Source organism: Salvia splendens, chromosome 10 (assembly GCF_004379255.2).
Source record: "Salvia splendens isolate huo1 chromosome 10, SspV2, whole genome shotgun sequence".
Classification (NCBI taxonomy): Eukaryota; Viridiplantae; Streptophyta; class Magnoliopsida; order Lamiales; family Lamiaceae; genus Salvia; species Salvia splendens.
Genome location: NC_056041.1, coordinates 10210121 through 10229658, shown reverse-complemented (window position 1 = coordinate 10229658; position 19538 = coordinate 10210121). Strand labels below are relative to the sequence as shown.

Below are 19538 nucleotides of genomic sequence, written 5' to 3'. Positions count from 1 at the left end.
AATAAAGTGAAAAATGAAAAAGATACAGAGATAAAGAGAGAATAAGGTAAGAGAAAATAAAGTAGGTGTGGAGAAATGTGATGACTTTTACTAAAAAGGGAAATGATTATATTACTATGGAACGTACCAAAATGGAACGGAGGGAGTACTAAAATGAATGAATCTGTTCAAATTATACTGTTTGGAAATAATTTAGCTACTCTGTCTTGACGATTTCTATAAATGGGGGTGTCTTGCAAAAATGCTAAGTAAAAACTTAAATAATTAAATGATGTAATTGGCAGTCTCAGACGGTAATGCAATATGCTTTAGGCGTCATTTCTGGTACAGCTCACGATCAACCAGTCAAAATTCTCTCTATATGGGCACAGCACTGCAATATTTCAATATCATTATATTTATATTTGTTTAAATTTTGATATTTGCACCATCGATATAAATGACTGAATTTTTTAAATTAGTTAATTAAAATGAAGAAATTTATATAATTAAATACTGAAAGTTACATTAATGACATCATATTCGATATTAAAACATTAGGAATTCGCTGATGTCTATATTTAAACTATCGAGTTGTAAATTTTATAAACCGTTATAATCAATCTGTCATAAGGCTGTAGATGATGGATGGACTTATCTAACCAATTAAAACGATTGCCAGAAATAATTCGTATTTTACTAATTTAATTTAATTTAATTTGTCAAAAAATACAAAGATGCTATTCGACTTGTCTTCCTGCATTACTAAAATTGACTTCACCTCTGCAATCTCCCTCTCATGTTGCTGAAAAAACGCGGATAATGAATTAATCTCTTTGCAGTTTTGCTGTAAGACTCTCCGTTTGATTTGGTTTTCTGTACTTCGCTATCTATTTTATTTCCTTATCTCTGATTTATTTTGCTTCTCTCCCTCCCACTCCGGTGGGGCGGTGATTGATTTTGTTGTTAGTTTACAGTTGTGCTTTGCAATATCGTCAAGCCTTAATAAGGTTTGAGCAAATTTATATTAACGCAGAGCTGGCTTTATGCAGTAGATAGATTTACAGCTGTAGTCGATTTTTCGTTTTTTTGGGTATAATGAAGAAACAATTGAGTTTATGATAAAGTTTTAATTTGAATGCTTGTTTCGTTAGTCGCGAGATTTTTTGGTATAGTGAAGGTTAAGGCACTTAATATGCCGGGGACAAAAACACTGAACAGGATAGGTGAACTGGGCTAGGTGAAATTGATGTCCTTAGAGGGATAGATTCTCTTGACCTAGAGAAACTGTTTTCCTGGTTCAATTGTATAGGTTTTTGGAGTGTTCTTCATTGAAAATTGCGAGAGACTCCTTCCATATATTTGGGGGTGGAGTGTTTTGGGAAATTAAATTTGTGAAATGAATTTTGAGATGGATTTCTATTTTTTGGTGGGGGCTTCTTTTAGGAAGATTGCCGGTGGTGGAACATCGAGTGACTTTTATAGCTTAGAGGTGGTTGTGGTAACTGATTTAAAAGATCTTCTCAAGCCTCTAGTATGTGTGTCTCATTAATTTGATGTAGGACTCAGGTAGAAATGGAATTGATGAGAGCATAATAGTGCTATGTTGCGTGCTCTGAGTTCTGTTTTTAACTTTTTCCTAGCCATGTTGCTATATATATATTTCTTATCAGATTCATGTGGAAATATTAATTTCATCTAGAGTATGTCTTCCTCTTGTTGATTTACCATGCCTTATTATTTTTTAAGATAAACTTTTGATGTGCTTAGCTCTGTGTTTTAGTAATGCATGATTTGCCTATTTTGGACTTGGGAGTATTTCAGGAAGTGGTTCGCAAGGGTGTGCACATCTTGTATGATAATTGTGCATGTATATGAGTTAAAACATGTGCTTGTGATAATATTTTCATACTGCTTAACATGTTTAGAGTGATTGCCTATAACATGGGCAAAAAAATGCAATTCAGTCGTATAGCACATCAGAGTTTTTTAGCATGTAATACCTTCTTCACACTACTTACATCTTTCTATTCTGCTTGCAGTCAAATTTAATTTCATCATACAATATGTTTGATTGTGGGCCAAAGACTCAATACACCACTGGGCAGCGGGACAAGTTTGTAAGGTATCCTTTTCGTTGTCTATATAATTCTTGAATTGTAGAATTATCTAATTCGCTGGTTTCACGGAGCTTAGAAAGTGAGGTTTGAGTAAATATCATTTGTAAATTTCCTGCAATGTTGGACGCTTCTTCAATCATGTCTGTACAATAACTATGTGTTCTCATCAATGCACTTGGGATAAAGTAGCAGATGCTGTTTCAGTGTCTTTTATTCGACAAGTATTTATGAAGGTTTTTTCTTTCTTCTTTTTGTTAATAGATTGGATGAGTTGGATTCCAGACTTTCATCCCCATCTACTTCAGTTGCTACAAACAAATGTGGCTTTAGTATCGACGGTTTGGGCCGTGGTAATCATAGAAATCCTGCTCCATCGAAGTCCTTTAAGAGAAGAATGGAGAAAGGATCTCAAGGTTTAAAATCTATTGGCCGGTCTCTTGGTTTTGGTGTTTCACAAGCAGTTTTCCCAGAGGACCTCAAGGTGTCAGAAAAGAGGATTTTTGACCCCCAAGACAAACTCCTTACCCTTTGGAACAAGCTTTTTGTGATGTCATGTATTCTGGCAGTATCTGTTGATCCTCTGTTTTTCTTTCTTCCAGTTTTTAATAAATCAGAAAAGTGCCTGGACATAGATAGAAAATTGGCTATCACAGCTACAACATTGCGCACAGTTGTTGATGCTTTCTATCTTATTCACATGGTTCTCCAATTCCGGACTGCTTATATTGCCCCATCATCCCGTGTGTTTGGGCGAGGTGAACTTGTAATTGATCATGGAAAAATTGCTAAGCGGTACTTGAAGTGCTATTTCATCATTGATTTCCTTGCAGTGCTTCCCCTTCCACAGGTTCTAAAAAATTGCATTCTTTACTGTCTTTTGAATTGTACTACTATCCTTAGTCTTTATCCTTCCCTGAAACATAAAATGGCTTTTTATTTACGGATCAATTGCTGGAATTTTGAAAAATTAGATTGATATCTACTTTCTAGTTAGATTTCAGAATAGCTATAATCAATACCAGAACGTAGGTGATTAATATAGAATGTTTGCTGCTTTCTTGGGTTTATTTCTCCTTACAATTTTCCTAGATGTTTTCAGTAAGACATCTTAGTTAGATGCATGAACTTTATAGGTTGGCTATAGCTTTCGCAGCCATGGAATCAGGGGATATTTAAGATCAGTATTTATTTGCACATTTTAGTGTCTGAGCTTATCAATCTCTTATTTGAAATAACTATATCTATTTCAATGGTTCAACATTGTAGTTATTCCTTAGCATTTTGGTTTTTTATTGCTAAACATCATTTTCTTGGATACATGCAGATTGTTGTCTGGAGATTTCTACAGAGGTCAAATGGATCAGATGTACTGGCTACAAAGCAAGCATTATTTTTCATTATTTTGCTGCAATATATTCCTAGATTCGCCCGAATTATGCCTCTCACCTCAGAATTAAAAAGAACTTCTGGTGTCTTTGCTGAAACTGCATGGGCTGGTGCAGTGTCCTACTTGCTGCTGTACATGCTTGCCAGTCATGTAAGCATCCTTTTGAACTGTTGCATGGCATCTCATACCACCGTCCGGCGTGATGGGTTTTATAGTTGGTAATTGGGATGAGCTTGCAGTAATACTATGATTTCCAAAAAATCCGTCGTGGACTTCCAGATTTTTGAACTTTGCATTAGGATTTAGTGACTCCTACTTGTTACATGGCCTATTGTCCACAACATTTTCTCCCCATTCGACATGAGCTGCCAGGGCATATATCTGTCTCCTCCTTCTTGCGTATCAGAATAGTAATACTCCAAAGTGTTAGTCTGCATGATTGTTTTTCAAGAACTCCTATACTGTTGCAGCAGGATACATTTATTGTTTCGTGATCAAATTCTATGATGTTTTTTTACATGGAATCTGTTTAATCTCAATATCATCCGTTTACTGTGCAAATCTAGCACATTAGGAGAAGATTTGTCATGAATTTCTGCTCAACATATGCTATGTGCCCAGCTGCTGGATACCCTTTGTTGTCATCTATATAGTGACATAGTGATACAAACAAGTCCGCTTCTCTCTATAGAATTAACTGTGCGCAGCCCAATCATGCTATGCTGGTCTATACAATATGATAGATGCTAATTTTTCATGGGAAATAATAATAAGAGAATATATTCTGTCTGTTTTACATGCAGATAGTTGGGGCTTTCTGGTACTTGTTGTCTGTGGAGCGTAATGATACATGCTGGCAAAAAGCTTGCAAACACAGAGAAAATAACTGTACCACTGCTTTCTTATATTGTGGAAACCAAGATATGGCTAATTATAATATCTGGAGCAATATTAGTGAGAGAGTTTTAAGCTCAGCGTGCCCTGTGGGTGAAGACAATCCCCCGTTTGATTTTGGAATTTTCAGGCAGGCTTTGGCTTCTGAAATAGTTTCGTCGAAGAAGTTCTTGTCAAAGTATTGTTACTGTTTATGGTGGGGGCTGCAGAATCTGAGGTAAACTGACTTCTTCATCAGGTCACCTGATTTTATGTGAATGGTATAATCCATAATTTCAGTAAATTAAATTTATGTTGCCACATGAATTTGCATTTTATACGCTTGGTATCATTGTCATTTTACTTTCTTTTTCACTACTACCATTTCGGATATTGTTGTGTCTTTGGTTACCACTATTGCTATACCGATGCTGATTAGATTTGGAGCATCTAGAGAGGCTTTGGTAATAAAAATTGGGCTTTTCCAGTGAAGAGTTTTCTTACACTTACTGGCTGCTCTTTTTTTCAATAAGTTGGTTTAAGTTTTTCTTCACACACCCTGCACATGTCGCTGATGATTGTATTCATGGATATTTGTAATCAACATAATATGGTCAGATTTGTCAAGGTTAAAGACATGAATCTTCGTTTTATCTGCAGTACTCTTGGACAAGGATTACAAACCAGCACTTACCCTGGAGAGTCTATATTCAGCATTGCACTAGCCATCTTTGGACTCATTCTTTTTGCACTCTTGATTGGGAATATGCAGGTAAACAGTGATATGTTACAAATGAGCATCTTCCTCACCCTCCTTTGTCCATCTTGTTATTTGATGTAACAATCTTCATCTTCTTCTCGGTGTTGAGTGAAATAACACGTATTAATTTAAAACATTTCTGGTTTCTAAAATGGGGCACATGAAGTTCTATGCTGAATTATGAAAACAGATCTGATATGCATCCATGAGTGTTTCTTAGTCCAAGTGAAAATAATACGATCCTCCCCTGCTTGTGAGGGTACTTATCTGTCATTATTGGATAGATATTTATCTAAATTACCTTTTTTTTGGAGTATCATGTTTTAATTTTGGCATCTTTATAATGCAAATCTTTGATATTTAAGCGCCTCAACTTTTTAGCTGCTTTGCTCTTTCCACAGACATACCTTCAGTCGCTCACTATCCGCCTTGAAGAGATGAGAGTTAAAAGGCGTGACTCAGAGCAATGGATGCATCATCGCTTGCTCCCACCAGACCTCAGGGAGCGGGTTAGACGCTATGATCAGTACAAATGGTTAGAGACGCGTGGTGTGGATGAGCAAAGTTTGGTCGAGAGTTTACCAAAAGATCTCAGAAGAGACATAAAACGCCATCTTTGTCTGGCATTAGTCAAGAGGGTCCCACTCTTTGAGAACATGGATGAGAGATTGCTTGATGCCATCTGTGAGAGGCTGAAACCTTGTCTATACACTGAAAGCACTTACATTGTACGTGAGGGCGATCCAGTCGATGAGATGATATTTCTCATACGGGGCCGCCTCGAGAGTGTTACCACTGATGGTGGAAGAAGTGGTTTTTTCAACCGTAGTTTACTCAAAGAAGGAGATTTCTGTGGCGAGGAGCTTCTGACGTGGGCGCTGGATCCTAAGTCCGGTTCCAACCTGCCGTCCTCCACTCGGACCGTGAGGGCGCTGACTGAAGTGGAGGCTTTCGCGCTGACAGCTGATGAGCTGAAGTTCGTCGCCAGTCAGTTCCGACGGCTCCACAGCCGACAGGTACAGCACACCTTCCGTTTCTACTCGCAGCAGTGGCGCACTTGGGCCGCCTGCTTCATTCAAGCAGCATGGCGGCGCTACTCCAAGAGGAAACTCCTCGAGCAGCTACGGAAGAAGGAAGAAGAGGAGGCGGAAGCAGCTGGGGCAAGCAGCAACTCTGGCAGTAGCTCGTACAGCATTGGTGCCACTTTCTTGGCGTCCAAGTTCGCTGCAAACGCGATGCGTGGGGTCCACAGAAATCGGAACCTCAAGAGCGCCCGGGAGCTGGTCAAGCTACAAAAGCCACCAGAGCCTGATTTTACCGCTGATGCAGATTAGGTGTAATTTTCTAACTCAGGTGTTTTGCCTTTTTGTTAATCGGACTCCAGCAATATTAAGAGCTCCTAAGTGTGTATTTATAATATACTTCAGTATTTTACTGCTAGTGAGATGACAATTATGCTACATCAACCATCATCTCTGGTTTCAAATCTTCTTTTTAAGGAACGTGTACAAATTTGATCAGATATGTATATTAAACTGGTGTATGAATTATTTATGTAATACAACTACGATGAAACTGCATTTTTGTGTAGCGTTTTATATACTGCGTTTGAAGCTGGTTTTTATTTCAGTTCCGAGAGCATATTAAGTGGATCTAACATTGCTAAATCAATCTTGCAAAAAAGTAATATAACTACAACAATTACTCCAAAATCTTCCAAAAATGAGTACACAAACCAAGAATAATATTACAGATTCAATACAGTTAGAAAAACATTGTCGCAAAACTATAATCACTGAAATATCAGAAGAGTGAAATTGCCAGATCTAGAATAGGGTCGTTTTCAGCTTGCATTGTCATCTAGTCGATCTTGACCGATGAGTAGATGAGTTTCGTGAACCAGAAGCAGGCAAAGAAACCAATCGTGCCAGTCAGCATGAAGAATGCATACGAACCAATCAACATGTAGCCAAAGTACAGGATGCCCGAGACTGGTTTTGTTATATTGAGCTTTGTGAAGAAGTAGAATGCCGCGTACAGAAAAAGGTATAAAGCTGAGGAACCTGAGGTAAGGTAAGACCTCCACCACCACAAGTAGTCCTCGCTGCACAGTTGGAAATAGCATAGCACAACAGTGATCTCAGCACAGGTCACGATCAAGATGAGGAACACGAGGAAAAGGAAACCGAAAATGTAGTAGAACTGCTGCAGCCATATAGATGTCAGGATGAAGAACAACTCGATGAATACTGCACCAAACGGGAGTATGCCTCCGATTAAGATTGAGAAGACTGGGTTCATATACCAGGCCTGCTCTGGTATCTGCCTTGGAATTTTATTGGTTTTGACTGGAGCCTCAATGGCTGGCTTCCTAAAGCCTACGTAGCTGCCAACAAACACAAGCGGAACTGAAATCCCAAACCACATGAGCACCAATACGAACATAGTCCCGAATGGCACAGCCCCTGAGGATTTCTCACCCCAAATCAGCGCATTCAGAATGAAGAAAATAGCAAAGACGATTCCAGGGAACATAAAAGCTGTTTGAAGAGTAATTTTCTTCCACTCTGATCCTTTAAACATCTTGTAGAGACGGGCTGAGGCATAGCCAGCAAAAATACCCATGAACACCCAAAGAAGAAGCACCGCTGTCATCAGCCCTCCCCGATTAGAAGGGGACAGGAAACCGAGTGCTGCAAAAATCATTGTCACCAGTATCATCCCAAGAAACTGAACTCCTGTTCCAACATAAACACAGAGCAAATCTGAGTTAGTTGGAGGCCTGAAAACATCCCCATGTACTAATTTCCACCCAGTCTCTTCTTGAGCTTCTTCCTGAGTCTCCAACTGGTTGTACCTAGAGATGTCACGATAAAGAGTCCGCAGCATTATCATAGCAACCATTCCCGAGAGGAAAAGAACAATCATCAAAGAATTGACGATTGAGAACCAATGGATTTGATCATCAGCCATGTAAAGATAAGTATCCCATCTAGATGCCCACTTGACTTCACTTTCCTACAAAACAGAGCACACAACAAGGCAATCCGACATGACAATAAATTCCTTTACCGGAAAAAGAGTATTACATATCTCCTTCAACAGCAAGAAAGAAAGCTTTACCTGAAACTCCACATCATAAGTAAATATAATTTCCTTGTCGTCAACCACATGTGGAGTGTTGGAGTTAGTTACTGTGCGTTTCGCATGAGGATCACATGTTGTCAGTCTTGTTTTACTATCATCCCATTTACCATCATATCCATGCTTAATACTGAATATCCAAGATTAACAAAGTTCAGAAGATAAAGCAAAAGGACGATGTAATCTTGAAGATCAGTAACATATTACCTGAAATGTTTGGCTTCAAAACCCACAATCCTTGCAGCATCAGTTTCTTCATCCTTGTGATACTTCACAGTAAATGCCAAGTGATTGTTGATAAAATATCGCTCCTCTTTACTCTAGTAAGACAGGAAAAAAAAGACAAGAAATCAAAATCTAACTTGCCTTTCGGAGAGGGACTTACTTAAAAAAAATCAATCTATACTTACACCAGCATATTGAGCTTTAAAACCAACTGGAAAACCGTGCTGATAAACCAGGGTAACTGTATCGGGTCTTCTAAAAGGCACAACCAGGGGGAGATTATCCAAAATCCTACAAAAGAAAACACAGAAACCGGTCAATATGTAAATGACTCGGCATGGAATAACAAAAATATATTTGAAGCCTGGCTTACATGTTCACTCGATATTCATCATCAATCTTTTCTTTGAACTCTTTTACCTCTTTGTCGCTAAGTGTAACACGACAAACAACATTGCACATCTGTGGTTCTCGCATCTTAAACTACACGTATGAACTCAATAAGTAGTTGAACCAAGAAAAAATAATTGAATGAAAGGATGGCATGAGGTACAAATAAAATACGAATTTGAATAGAAAAGAGAGCAACAAAAGAAGTCCAAACGAAACACAAACCTCATAAGGGGAGTTCTCGATGCGATCACCACGAAGGACTTCCCCAAGATTCTCAGCACTGTCCTCAATTTTCTTTGGTTTACAATAAGGAAGGGAATAATAGGCATAAGGAAGTTGAGTTTTTACAGAGGCCAATTTATTCACCTTAACTTTCAGAAGATCGCCCTGCATATAAGGGAAATCAAATCAAGCTTCACACCATACAAAACTAAACTATATCAAATGGCAAAAGTATTAGTTAGATAATGTAGCATTTAAGACGGAAAGGTTCAGAAACATGCCGCGGGAATATATAAGCTGTTGGCATACAGTTAGCATAGTTGATATGTTTACATAAGTTGTTTAAATTATCAAAGCACACTATAAGTTAATGCATCTAGTTTCAAAATTCTAAGCTATCTGGAATAAGTGTGATTAAAAAAGGACTGGGAGAGGGCTGGAGCATTTCCTATGTTTTGCTGTCGGTAGAAGGGAAGGCAAAGGAGAGAGAGTTTTTCAATATGTCCAACTGCAACAAATTGTTGGAAATTCTTGCACTAAAACATATCTGACAACATTATTCCAGTTAATATGACCGAGTCTCTTAAGGTCCAACAACATGAAATGTTTATAGTACTAATGGACGTTTGATGGAGGTTGAGCAGAGATAAGCAGTAGAATATTTGGATAGGGTAGTGAAGGGGGTCTAATAGAGGGTGACTGGGATAGTAAAAGATGAAGGTAACGCAGGTAAATGTGGGTATGGACCTGCATAAATTCAGGACAAGATTCTTAGTATTTTTGGGCATTTATGGTCACAGAAATCAGAATATCTGAATATTTCAGAGCTGACTTACCCAAGTGCATAACAAAGCCAAGCAAAATCCCCCTAAGACTACATTTATATTCTTAATTATATACACCTAGTCACCAACTTCCTCAGAATCTCCAGTCTCCACAATTGTAATTAGAAATGCAACATAAAAATAGATCCGATTTGTATATTAAAAGGAGCAAAATGTAGCCTGAGGAAGAAATTAACAAAATAGAAAATGCCAATGAGTTGACTAAAATTAAAGATTCCGTCTACTATTCTAGAAACCAGATCCTAAGGACAAAGCTCATGCTGAACCATAACAGCTCAAAACCAATCACAAAGAGAAGACAACAAAGATATTCCAATTTTCATATTTCTTATGGTTTACATCAAGTAGGCTGCTTAAAGGCTTGAAGCACTAAAAGTGTACAGTATGCGAGCTAAGTATCTTCTTAGTTTACAGAAACTCTTCATCGAGTCTCCAAATCAAACAATAACCCCAACTTCTGAATCAGAACCCATCAGATTCATCCATCAGCACATAATCATAAAATAACACAATCACATACACTGAGTTTCTTCCTCAAAAATAAAAGATCTAACAGTAAAACTAGCTTAACCAACCAAAAAACCTAACTCAGTAGTAACCTAGCAGAACTCAATCAAAAAACTCACACCTCTCGACACACGATCATCTCCCACCGTCTACATACAAATTACCCGATACAACTCTCTCTCTCTCTCTCATAACTATACATAGATATTGATTAATTGAAGTATCACAGTCAATTGCGAGGGAAACATTCAAAACAAACAAAAACGAGCAATCAGCGGAATCAAATCACCTTCTCAAAATCCTGGGGAGCGACGCCGGGAAGGTAGAAGGAGTTGGCAGCGTTGACGAGGAGGAGGAGCGCGAAGCACATCCACATCGAAATCGCGTGAGGCATTCTCCTCTCCACCCCCATCTTTCTCTCGAATCAGTCGCCACTCACAAAATCACGCAGAGTTGAAGAAAATCGAGATCCACCGCGGCAGAGAAAATCTATATCTCTCTCTCTACCGAGACATATACGTGCGTTGTGGAAGGATTGAATGGCACGGCAGCACGAGGAGGAGACTGGAAGCAAAGTGAGAGAGGGAAGAGAGGGGCGGTGGGAAGAGTTACACCGTGACCGTGGGTTGCAGTTGTAATCAGAGCTGTTGGATTGAGATCTGAGGGGTCAGATTAGTTCAGACAAATTAATTAGTGTGAAGATTTGACTGAGATTTATCTTAATTAAGCAGATAGTTTATTAATTAATCATTTTGTGTTAATTGTTGACTCGGAAAATATAGTCTGCAGCTCTCACAATCAACATATCTAATGCTTATCAGTGGGAAATTTACATATTTGTATTTAAGGTAGACGAAATTACTTAGATATAATTAGTTTTTGATTACTCCCGAGAAGAATCTAGCAACTGAGCTCAGATATTTATAAGAGTATTCACATCCGTGTTCTTGCCAACGAGCACGAATGTGGGTTCGGAACCACTTTTACTTCATGCTCTTAAGCAAGAGCACAACACTCACATCTGTGCTCTTCCACAAGGACAAGCTCAAGGCTTCCAACATTCTATTATCCAATTTAAATAAAAACATTTCCACAATATTAAAATACATTAAAAATAACCAGAGTAATATTACAAATTAAAAAAAAAATAAAAATTACATAATTAAAATCCTAAAAAGTAAAATTTTTATAATTAAAGTCTTAAAAATCAAAAATTACATAATTTAAATCCTAAAAATTAAAAATTACATAAATAAATTCATAAAATTAAAAAAATCAACTACTCGTGGTCGAATTTTGCCCAATTGTGTTTGATTAGGTCTTCTTGTAGCTCAACGTGGGTTCGGGTATCGCGCATTGTGTGCCTTGTTTCGGGAGAGACCTCGCGGTTGAGCTTCCGGCTTCATCCTCATCGTAAAAGCTAGCCGCCCTCGGTCCGTCGTCGGCTATAATCATGTTGTGCAAAATAATATACGTGTACATGATGTCGGCGATATTTTTCACGTACCACGGTCGAGACGGGGCCTTCACAATGTTGAATCGGGCTTGAAGGACCCCAAAAGCTCTTTCGACGTCTTTACGAGCCGACTCTTGACGCTGCGCAAAAAGAACCTGTCTCGGGTCTTGCGGGTTGCTGAGCGTCTTCACGAAAGTCGACCACCTTGGGTAGATAACATCGGCTAGATAGTAACTCATGTGGTATGTATTTCATTTGATGGTGTAGTCGATCGCCGGTGCTACACCATTCAACACATCATTGAAGAGTGGTGAAGAATAGAGCACGTTCAAGTCGTTGTTGGATCCGGCAATATCGAAATATGCATGTCAAATCCATAGGCGGTAGTCGGCAACCGCTTCAAGGATAAGTGTTGGGCCGCCGCCTTTGTGGCCGCTTAAGTGTTGCCCCCTCCAAGTAGTCGGGTAATTCTTCCACCTCCAATGCATGCAGTCAATGCTGTCAAGCATACCGGGAAAACCATAGACTGTTTCGTGAAGACGAAGCAACCGTTGTCAATCATCGGTGGTGGGTGCCCGAAGGAATTCATCCCCGAAAGCTGAACGAACACCCTTGCAAAAAATTTTAAGGCAAAGGATTCCAGTGGACTCACCGACATGCAAATACTCGTCGAAGAGGTCAGGCATTTGCCCAGTAGCAAGTTGTCGGATGGAACACGTACACTTCTGCAACGCCGAGAGACTTTGCCGACCGGCTGCTTTTGTACTTGTTTGAAAGTATTCAACACGGGCGGATAATGTGTTGGCAATACGCATAAACAAGTGTTTTGACATGCGAAAACGACGCCGAAAGTAATCTTCCGGAAACTGCGGCTGGTCGGAAAAATAGTCGGCAACGAGCCTTTCGTTGGCTCCCTCCCTGTCACGATGGATGTATCGGCGAGTTGATCTAGTTGGTTGAGGAGGAGGGGTGGGGGTATTCGCTGCGACATAGGCTTCATAGGCGGCACGATGTTGTTCATAGTATTCTTGTTCTTTGCGCTCCGCTTCTGCAATGAGATGAGTGAAATCCATTTGAGGGTTTGAGTGAGAGAGGAAGTTGTAGATATAAGTTGTATGAAAAAATATGAATAAGAGATGAATGAGAGATGATTTGATGTGAAATATGGATGATGAATGTGTGTATTTATAGATGATTTTGGGAATAATAAAAATAAAATAAAAAAATCCAAACAAACGGTAAAAAAACGGCCAGATTTTTGGGATTCTGAATTTTTTTAAATTTTTGGTATTATTTTCGATTTAATTTTTTTTTAAATTTCCAACGGAAATGCCGTTGGTCAATCAGAACGTGTCACGTCAGCTGCTCGCTGGCACGGACGTGCTCGATGCATCGAGCAGCGCCGCGTCAGTGGCAAGAGCGCAGCGGCGGACAGCGGTGTCGTGCCGCTGGCACGGACGGACGGACATCTTCCTGCTCACAGCTGCGGATGCTCTAAAGGGATGCTCTAAAGGGAAGTCCATTTATGAGTGGGTATAAAATTTAGAATGCACTTATTCATCTAAAAAAGAAGATCATTTTCAATTCTTAACGTTTTTTTTATAATTATATAGTACTACACTACTACTATTGTTGGAAACAATTGTAGTAGAAAATTAATTATATTTTCTTATGATCGATCATCCCTAAATCCTGAATTATCGTCAAAATTTTGTGGCACTTTAGACTGCAATGCGCAATTTTCATAAAACAGATATAGCTTTATCTACGTATTAGGCTCCAATTAAGGCGAAAAAGGTACTTACGAAAAGCTATTTCAAAAATAAATATATTGATAGTCATATACAAAAAATCATCTTAATAGATTGATCATATTTTAACTACCATTCTTTATTCATTTTACTTTGAGTTATTTCTACTCCTTAAAGCAAACTTAATGAAATTTACATCAGATTTCATTCTTTTACTGACTAAGAATTTGTGGAAAAATTTTATTTAGGTTATATAATTTCTCATATTTAAATTATACTCACGACTTTTAAAATTAATGATTTATTATTTTTGAAAATATGTAATTCTCTTTATGTTTCAATAAATATTAATTAACATTCACACTCAAATTTCAAACAAGGAATTTAGTGCATCTTAATTTATTTCTTTATAATTATATAAGTTTCAAATTAATTAAAAAAATATAATTCAGATTTTATTTATTGTTTTAAAAATAACTCAAAAATATAATATCGAATTAATGCAGAAAAATATTATTCAAATTTTAAGTGATATAATACATAAAAAAATTTCATAATTATAAAATAAACTAAATTGATTTTTTCTTAATTAAAAATCAAATTTTACTATACTAAATTTTAACTTAAATTACAGAGATTACAGAGAAAATTCAAATTTTCAAAGACTAAATATTTTCTTTCGTTCTCAAATCCAGACCCCGCCTTTCGACCGCCGCCGCCGCCGCCGCCACCTCCAACCACTACCCCTCAGCTAATCGGCAAAGCCGGCGACTGTCGCACTAACTATTATTTGGTGCTTACTGAATTCGCCTCTCTTTTCCCTCTCCATCTAAAGTTCGATCTCAATCTATCTATCCCAGAATGATGAAAAACCTTTCGCAATGGCGCAGCTTCTCCACATTCCTCAACAAAACCGACCTAAAAAATCCGATCGAAACCCCAATTCGCAGTAACCGCATAACAAATCCCATCTTGTTACCTCACCGAACGATGCCTCCTGCAAAAGGTCAAGATTCGGACTTTATAAACGTAGCCCATAGTCATCTGATTCGCTCTGAATGGGATAAACTGAACAAAATATCCTCCGGTTTATCCCCATTTCGGATTAAGCACATACTGCTGAAAGCCCATAAAGACTATGTCATTTCTCTCGAATTCTTCAATTGGGTTGAGCTCAAGAATTCCAAACTCAACACCCTCGATGTGATTTCAATCCTTCTCCATATCTTAACCAAGAATCGCAAGTTCAAATCCGCGGAGTCAATCATGAGAAGAACTATTGAAATGGGCTATTTGGGGTTTTTTTCTTCTTTTATACTAGACTACATATATCATTCCTCGTTTGTACTGCAGTTTTTTTGTTCCGAATTTGGGAGAGACGCATGACCCTCATGCGTCACCCGTTAATGAAACGCATGACCGTGATGCGTCTATGGGTAAGACGCATGAAGGTCATGCGTTTTTTATTTTTTTTTATTTTAATTGAAAGACGCATGAGAGTCATGCGTCTTAGGGTAAAACGCATGACACTCATGCGTCTCTCCTACGAACATAAATTCGCTCTGTAGCTTAGTGGTAAGAATTATGTGTTGTCATTGTGGAGACTCGGGTTCGAATCCTAGCGGCCACATTGCAATTTTTTTGGGAAATTTCTAGTACATATTTATTTAAAAGTTAATTAAAAGGAGTATTTTATGTCAATTTCTAGTACATGATTATTTAAGATATTTATGTTAATTAAAAGTTCCAATAATTTATTTGATAATCGTTTTGAATTGTTACTAATTATAATTTTTAAATAGTATTTTGTACTAGTATTTACAATTTTTTTGATTAATTGCTAGTACATAATTATTTAAAAGTTAATTAAAAGGAGTATTTTATGTCAATTTCTAGCACATAATTATTTAAGATATTTATATTAATTAAAAGTTCCAATAATTTATTTAGTAACCGTTTTGAATTGTTACTAATTACAATTTTTAAATAGTATTTTGTACTAGTAATTACAATTTTTTTGATTAATTGCTAGTACATAATTATTTAAAAGTTAATTAAAAGGAGTATTTTATGTCAATTTCTAGCACATAATTATTTAAGATATTTATATTAATTAAAAGTTCCAATAATTTATTTAGTAACCGTTTTGAATTGTTACTAATTACAATTTTTAAATAGTATTTTGTACTAGTAATTACAATTTTTTTGATTAATTGCAAGTACATAATTATTTAAAAGTTAATTAAAAGGCGTATTTTATGTCAATTTCTAGCACATAATTATTTAAGATATTTATGTTAATTAAAAGTTCAATAGTTTATTTAGTAACCGTTTTGAATTGTTACTAATTACAATTTTTAAATAGTATTTTGTACTAGTAATCAAAAAAATAGCAATGTGGCCGCTGGGATTCGAACCCGGGTCTCCACAATGACAACACATGATTCTTACCACTAAACTACGGAGTGAATTTATATTTGTAGGAGAGACGCATGAGTGTCATGCGTTTTACCCTAAGACGCATGACCCTCATGCGTCTTTCAATTAAAATAAAAAAAGTTAAAAAACGCATGACCCTCATGCGTCTTACCCATAGACGCATCACGGTCATGCGTTTCATTAACGGGTGACGCATGAGGGTCATGCGTCTCTCCCAAATCCGGAACAAAAAAAAACTGCAGTACAAACGAGGAATGATATATGTAGTCTAGTATAAAAGAAGAAAAAACCCGGCTCTTTGGATTTGAATTTTCCGAGAAAGGTATTTGAGGCTTTGGTTTACTCTTATAGGATGTGTGAATCTTCATTACGTGTATTTGATGCTCTGTTTAAGACTCATGCGCATATGAAGAAGTTTAGGAATGCATCTGATTGTTTTAATTGGATGAAGGAGTATGGATTCTATCCCACTGTTGAGTCTTGTAATGCATATCTGAGTGCATTGTGCAGTTTAGGTCGTAGTGATATCTTCTTGTCTTTTTATAGGGAAATGCGTAGGTGCCGTATTTCTCCCAATGTGTATACTGTTAATATGGTTACAGGGGCTTATTGTAAAGCTGATAGATTGGATTTGGGAGTTGAGTTGTTCAAGGATATGGAAGGGATGGGGTTAGCTCCTAGTGTTGTTTCGTATAATACATTGATTAATGGATGCTGCGGTACGGGTCTCTGGAGTAGTGCTGTGAAGCTCAAGAGCGCGATGGAGAAGGATGGTGTTCGGCCAAATGATGCTACGTATAACACGCTCATGTATGCTTTGTGCAAGGAGGCGAAAATGCATGAGGCGAACAAGCTGTTGAGTGAAATGAGAAGCACGGATGTTGCTCCCACGACTGTAACTTACAACACTCTGATCAATGGATACAGTGAAGCTGGAAATAGTGAGATGGGAATGCGTCTGTTTGAGGAAATGTCGGTGGCTGGCGTTGATGCTGATATCTTGACTTATAATGCTGTCATTTTGGGGTTGTGTAAGCAGGGGAAGACAAAGAAAGCTGCGTATATGGTGAAAGAACTTGATAGGAAGAAGTTGGTGCCTAATTCGTCAACCTTTGCAGCCCTCATTAGTCATTACCGGGCAATGTGTGAGAAACAATCCTGATCGTGCTTTTGAGATCTACAGAAGTATGATCAGGAGTGGCTGTCAGCCCAATCGAGCAACTTTTCAAATGTTAATGTCTGCTTTTATAAAGAGTGAGGATTATGAAGGAGCAGTTAGGGTTTTGAAGGAGATGATGGAAAGAGCCATAGCTCCAGATTCAGATGCCTTGTCTTGTGTTTTGAATGGACTTGGGAAAGAGGGAGTTGTAATGGACTTGGTCTAGGAGATGAAATCTCGGGACCTTATGCCCCGAGGAATCTCTAATGAGGTCTCGAGCACCTTGTAACAAAGCTTTATGGCTTGTCAGGTAGTTATCATCATACAATGAATCTTTTTCTGTCTATCACGCATCATATATTTTCATGATTTTGATAGGAAATGGCAGTTCTTCGTAGCACTAGAATGGGATTATTGGAAGAGCATTGGGATATTATATGAGGTATGTTAAAGATTCACATTATTCATTCAAGCTATACTAGTCAAAGTGGTATTGTTTAGACTTGTTTTATGTGTCAAATAGAGCGACTTGTATGTAAATTAGTTTGTTGGTTCGTTCAACATCTCTACCTTGCACCAAAAAGAAGTAACATGATGATATCAAGCAAATTGTTAGTGCATCGAATTTTGTATGGCTTCTAAATTACAGATTTAGTTTCTCTAATATTGCATCCAGTTTCAGTTAAGTGATTAAGCTTGGAAGGGATGTACTCGTGATTATTGTTTGTGCTGGATTGGTGAAACATAAATTGACGTTGTTATACGACCAATCATTCATGAAGAGCCTCATGTGGTGAAATTTTTGATAGAGCTCTCTTTTTAAACAACAGCACCAAAGAAGAAAAGGTACTCTTGCGGTATTACATCATGTTTTCTAATATGAAAGCCAAGTAGTTGATATGATGCATTGTTTAATCTCGGATTGCACTACAAAAAAAGCGCCTGTTTGCTACCAAAGTTTTGCTAGCACAGGTGTATGCTCGCAAATTATGAAATATTTCCTAGCACAAATTCGAGCACAAATGAAAACAGTGACCAGTTTTCGAAGAGAGGAATATTTTCTGAGTAGTTTGGCGAGCACCCAACCGTCGTCGCAAAATTTCGAGCAAATGGTGCTAGAAAATACTACCGGTCGAATTTTCTTCCATATTGTGATTCCCAGGTGCTCACAAAATTCTTTAACTTTTTTATTCGTCTGTTGCCTCCGATTTGCGAGCTCGCGGAAAAAACTTAGTTCCCGCTTATTTTGAATCGGTTCCTGCCGTTGTTAACACAAAACCCTTAATTCTCAATTTTCTCAGCTCGATTCTCCCTTGCTCAGCCAACCGCCACCGTTCAATTCTACCTGCTCTGCCACCGTTCAATTCTACCTGCTCCGCCACTAATCCTCCGCCACCAGCCAGTCTGTCTCTCAAATTGAGGAACAATCGCTAGAAAGTGCCTTCATCGCAGTGTTATTAATAGCGTATGGCGGCTTATGGCGGTCGATCAAAAAACCGCCATACGGATATGGCGGTCGGCATGGCGGTATTATGGCGTAAATGGCGGTCGATAAATTAACAAATAAATAAAATATAATACATAACATAAGATGCAAAAAAATTAGAATAGTTATAGGAAAATTAGAAAATTAAATGGTGGAAGACAATAATTATGGAGACGCTTTCATCGAGTAGAATAGTTATAGGAAAAGAGAGAGAATTATACAGTGGAATTAATCCATGCATCGAGTAGAACAATTATAAGAAAAGAGAGAGAATTAAATAGTGGAATTAATACAAACTGAGCATCCACAATAGTGGATTAATGCCCGCCCTAGCCACAGGCTAGCGGCTAGGGCGGGCGTCTAGTCCACTATTGCAATCGGCTAACGGTAAGGACGAGCGCAGAGCGGACGAGAAGTTGGGCATGGACTAACCGGCTAGCCGATCGCTGGCAGCCTATTTTGCGGCGAGCAATAGGCTACCCGATTTATTTATTTATTTTTATTTTTTTATTTATACTCTATATTTACAACTCATTCCACTTCATTTTTTTTAATATTTGATAAACACTAATAATTAAAATGAATTAAATCGTATTTGTCAATTTATTTGTTGGGCTAGGGCATTGGCTAGGCTATTGTTAGTCTATTTCTAGGTTGTTACTTGGCTAGGACAGTGGCTAGGCTGTAGGAAGGGCATGATGATGTGGTAGGAAGAGTTTTTGGCTAGACTATGCTAGTCTGATGCTATTGTGGATGGTCCAAGTAGTAGTACATAAAAATTTTCAGTTGTCT

The 19538-nt window shown here is 37.8% G+C and overlaps 3 protein-coding genes across 3 annotated transcripts; 2 read left to right on the top strand and 1 right to left on the bottom strand.

Moving 5' to 3' along the window:
* Positions 1-703: 703 nt before the first annotated feature.
* Positions 704-6699, top strand: LOC121752176 (probable cyclic nucleotide-gated ion channel 5). Its single transcript, XM_042147108.1, has 7 exons — positions 704-828; positions 2022-2104; positions 2361-2946; positions 3424-3636; positions 4290-4597; positions 5020-5131; positions 5521-6699. The coding sequence occupies exons 2-7, from the start codon at positions 2046-2048 to the stop codon at positions 6451-6453; spliced, it is 2211 nt and encodes a 736-aa protein (XP_042003042.1). The 5' UTR covers positions 704-828; positions 2022-2045; the 3' UTR covers positions 6454-6699.
* A 93-nt stretch (positions 6700-6792) lies between these two features.
* LOC121752988 (transmembrane 9 superfamily member 9-like) lies at positions 6793-11122 on the bottom strand. Its single transcript, XM_042148116.1, has 7 exons — positions 10745-11122; positions 9104-9268; positions 8862-8971; positions 8674-8779; positions 8471-8583; positions 8243-8393; positions 6793-8137 (listed from the first exon to the last, which is right to left on the bottom strand). The coding sequence occupies exons 1-7, from the start codon at positions 10865-10867 to the stop codon at positions 6980-6982; spliced, it is 1926 nt and encodes a 641-aa protein (XP_042004050.1). The 5' UTR covers positions 10868-11122; the 3' UTR covers positions 6793-6979.
* Positions 11123-14352: 3230 nt separating this feature from the next.
* Positions 14353-17486, top strand: LOC121752593 (pentatricopeptide repeat-containing protein At4g26680, mitochondrial-like). The gene is given in 3 exon segments (XM_042147713.1): positions 14353-14959; positions 16410-17230; positions 17232-17486. Coding segments are annotated over 3 exon segments (1512 nt in total). The 5' UTR covers positions 14353-14523.
* Positions 17487-19538: the final 2052 nt, after the last annotated feature.

What these genes read in the sequence shown, in the direction of transcription:
- LOC121752988 (XM_042148116.1), bottom strand. Translation starts at nt 10,867, where the DNA reads ATGGGGGTGGAGAGGAGAATGCCTCACGCGATTTCGATGTGGATGTGC. An exon ending in CTCCCCAGGATTTTGAGAAG is followed by an intron (nt 9,269 to 10,744) that starts GTGATTTGATTC and finishes CCTTATATGCAG; the next exon opens with GGCGATCTTCTGAAAGTTAA. An exon ending in CTTATGATGTGGAGTTTCAG is followed by an intron (nt 8,138 to 8,242) that starts GTAAAGCTTTCT and finishes TCTGTTTTGTAG; the next exon opens with GAAAGTGAAGTCAAGTGGGC.
- LOC121752176 (XM_042147108.1), top strand. Translation starts at nt 2,046, where the DNA reads ATGTTTGATTGTGGGCCAAAGACTCAATACACCACTGGGCAGCGGGAC. An exon ending in CAGCGGGACAAGTTTGTAAG is followed by an intron (nt 2,105 to 2,360) that starts GTATCCTTTTCG and finishes TTTTGTTAATAG; the next exon opens with ATTGGATGAGTTGGATTCCA. An exon ending in TGGGGGCTGCAGAATCTGAG is followed by an intron (nt 4,598 to 5,019) that starts GTAAACTGACTT and finishes TTTTATCTGCAG; the next exon opens with TACTCTTGGACAAGGATTAC.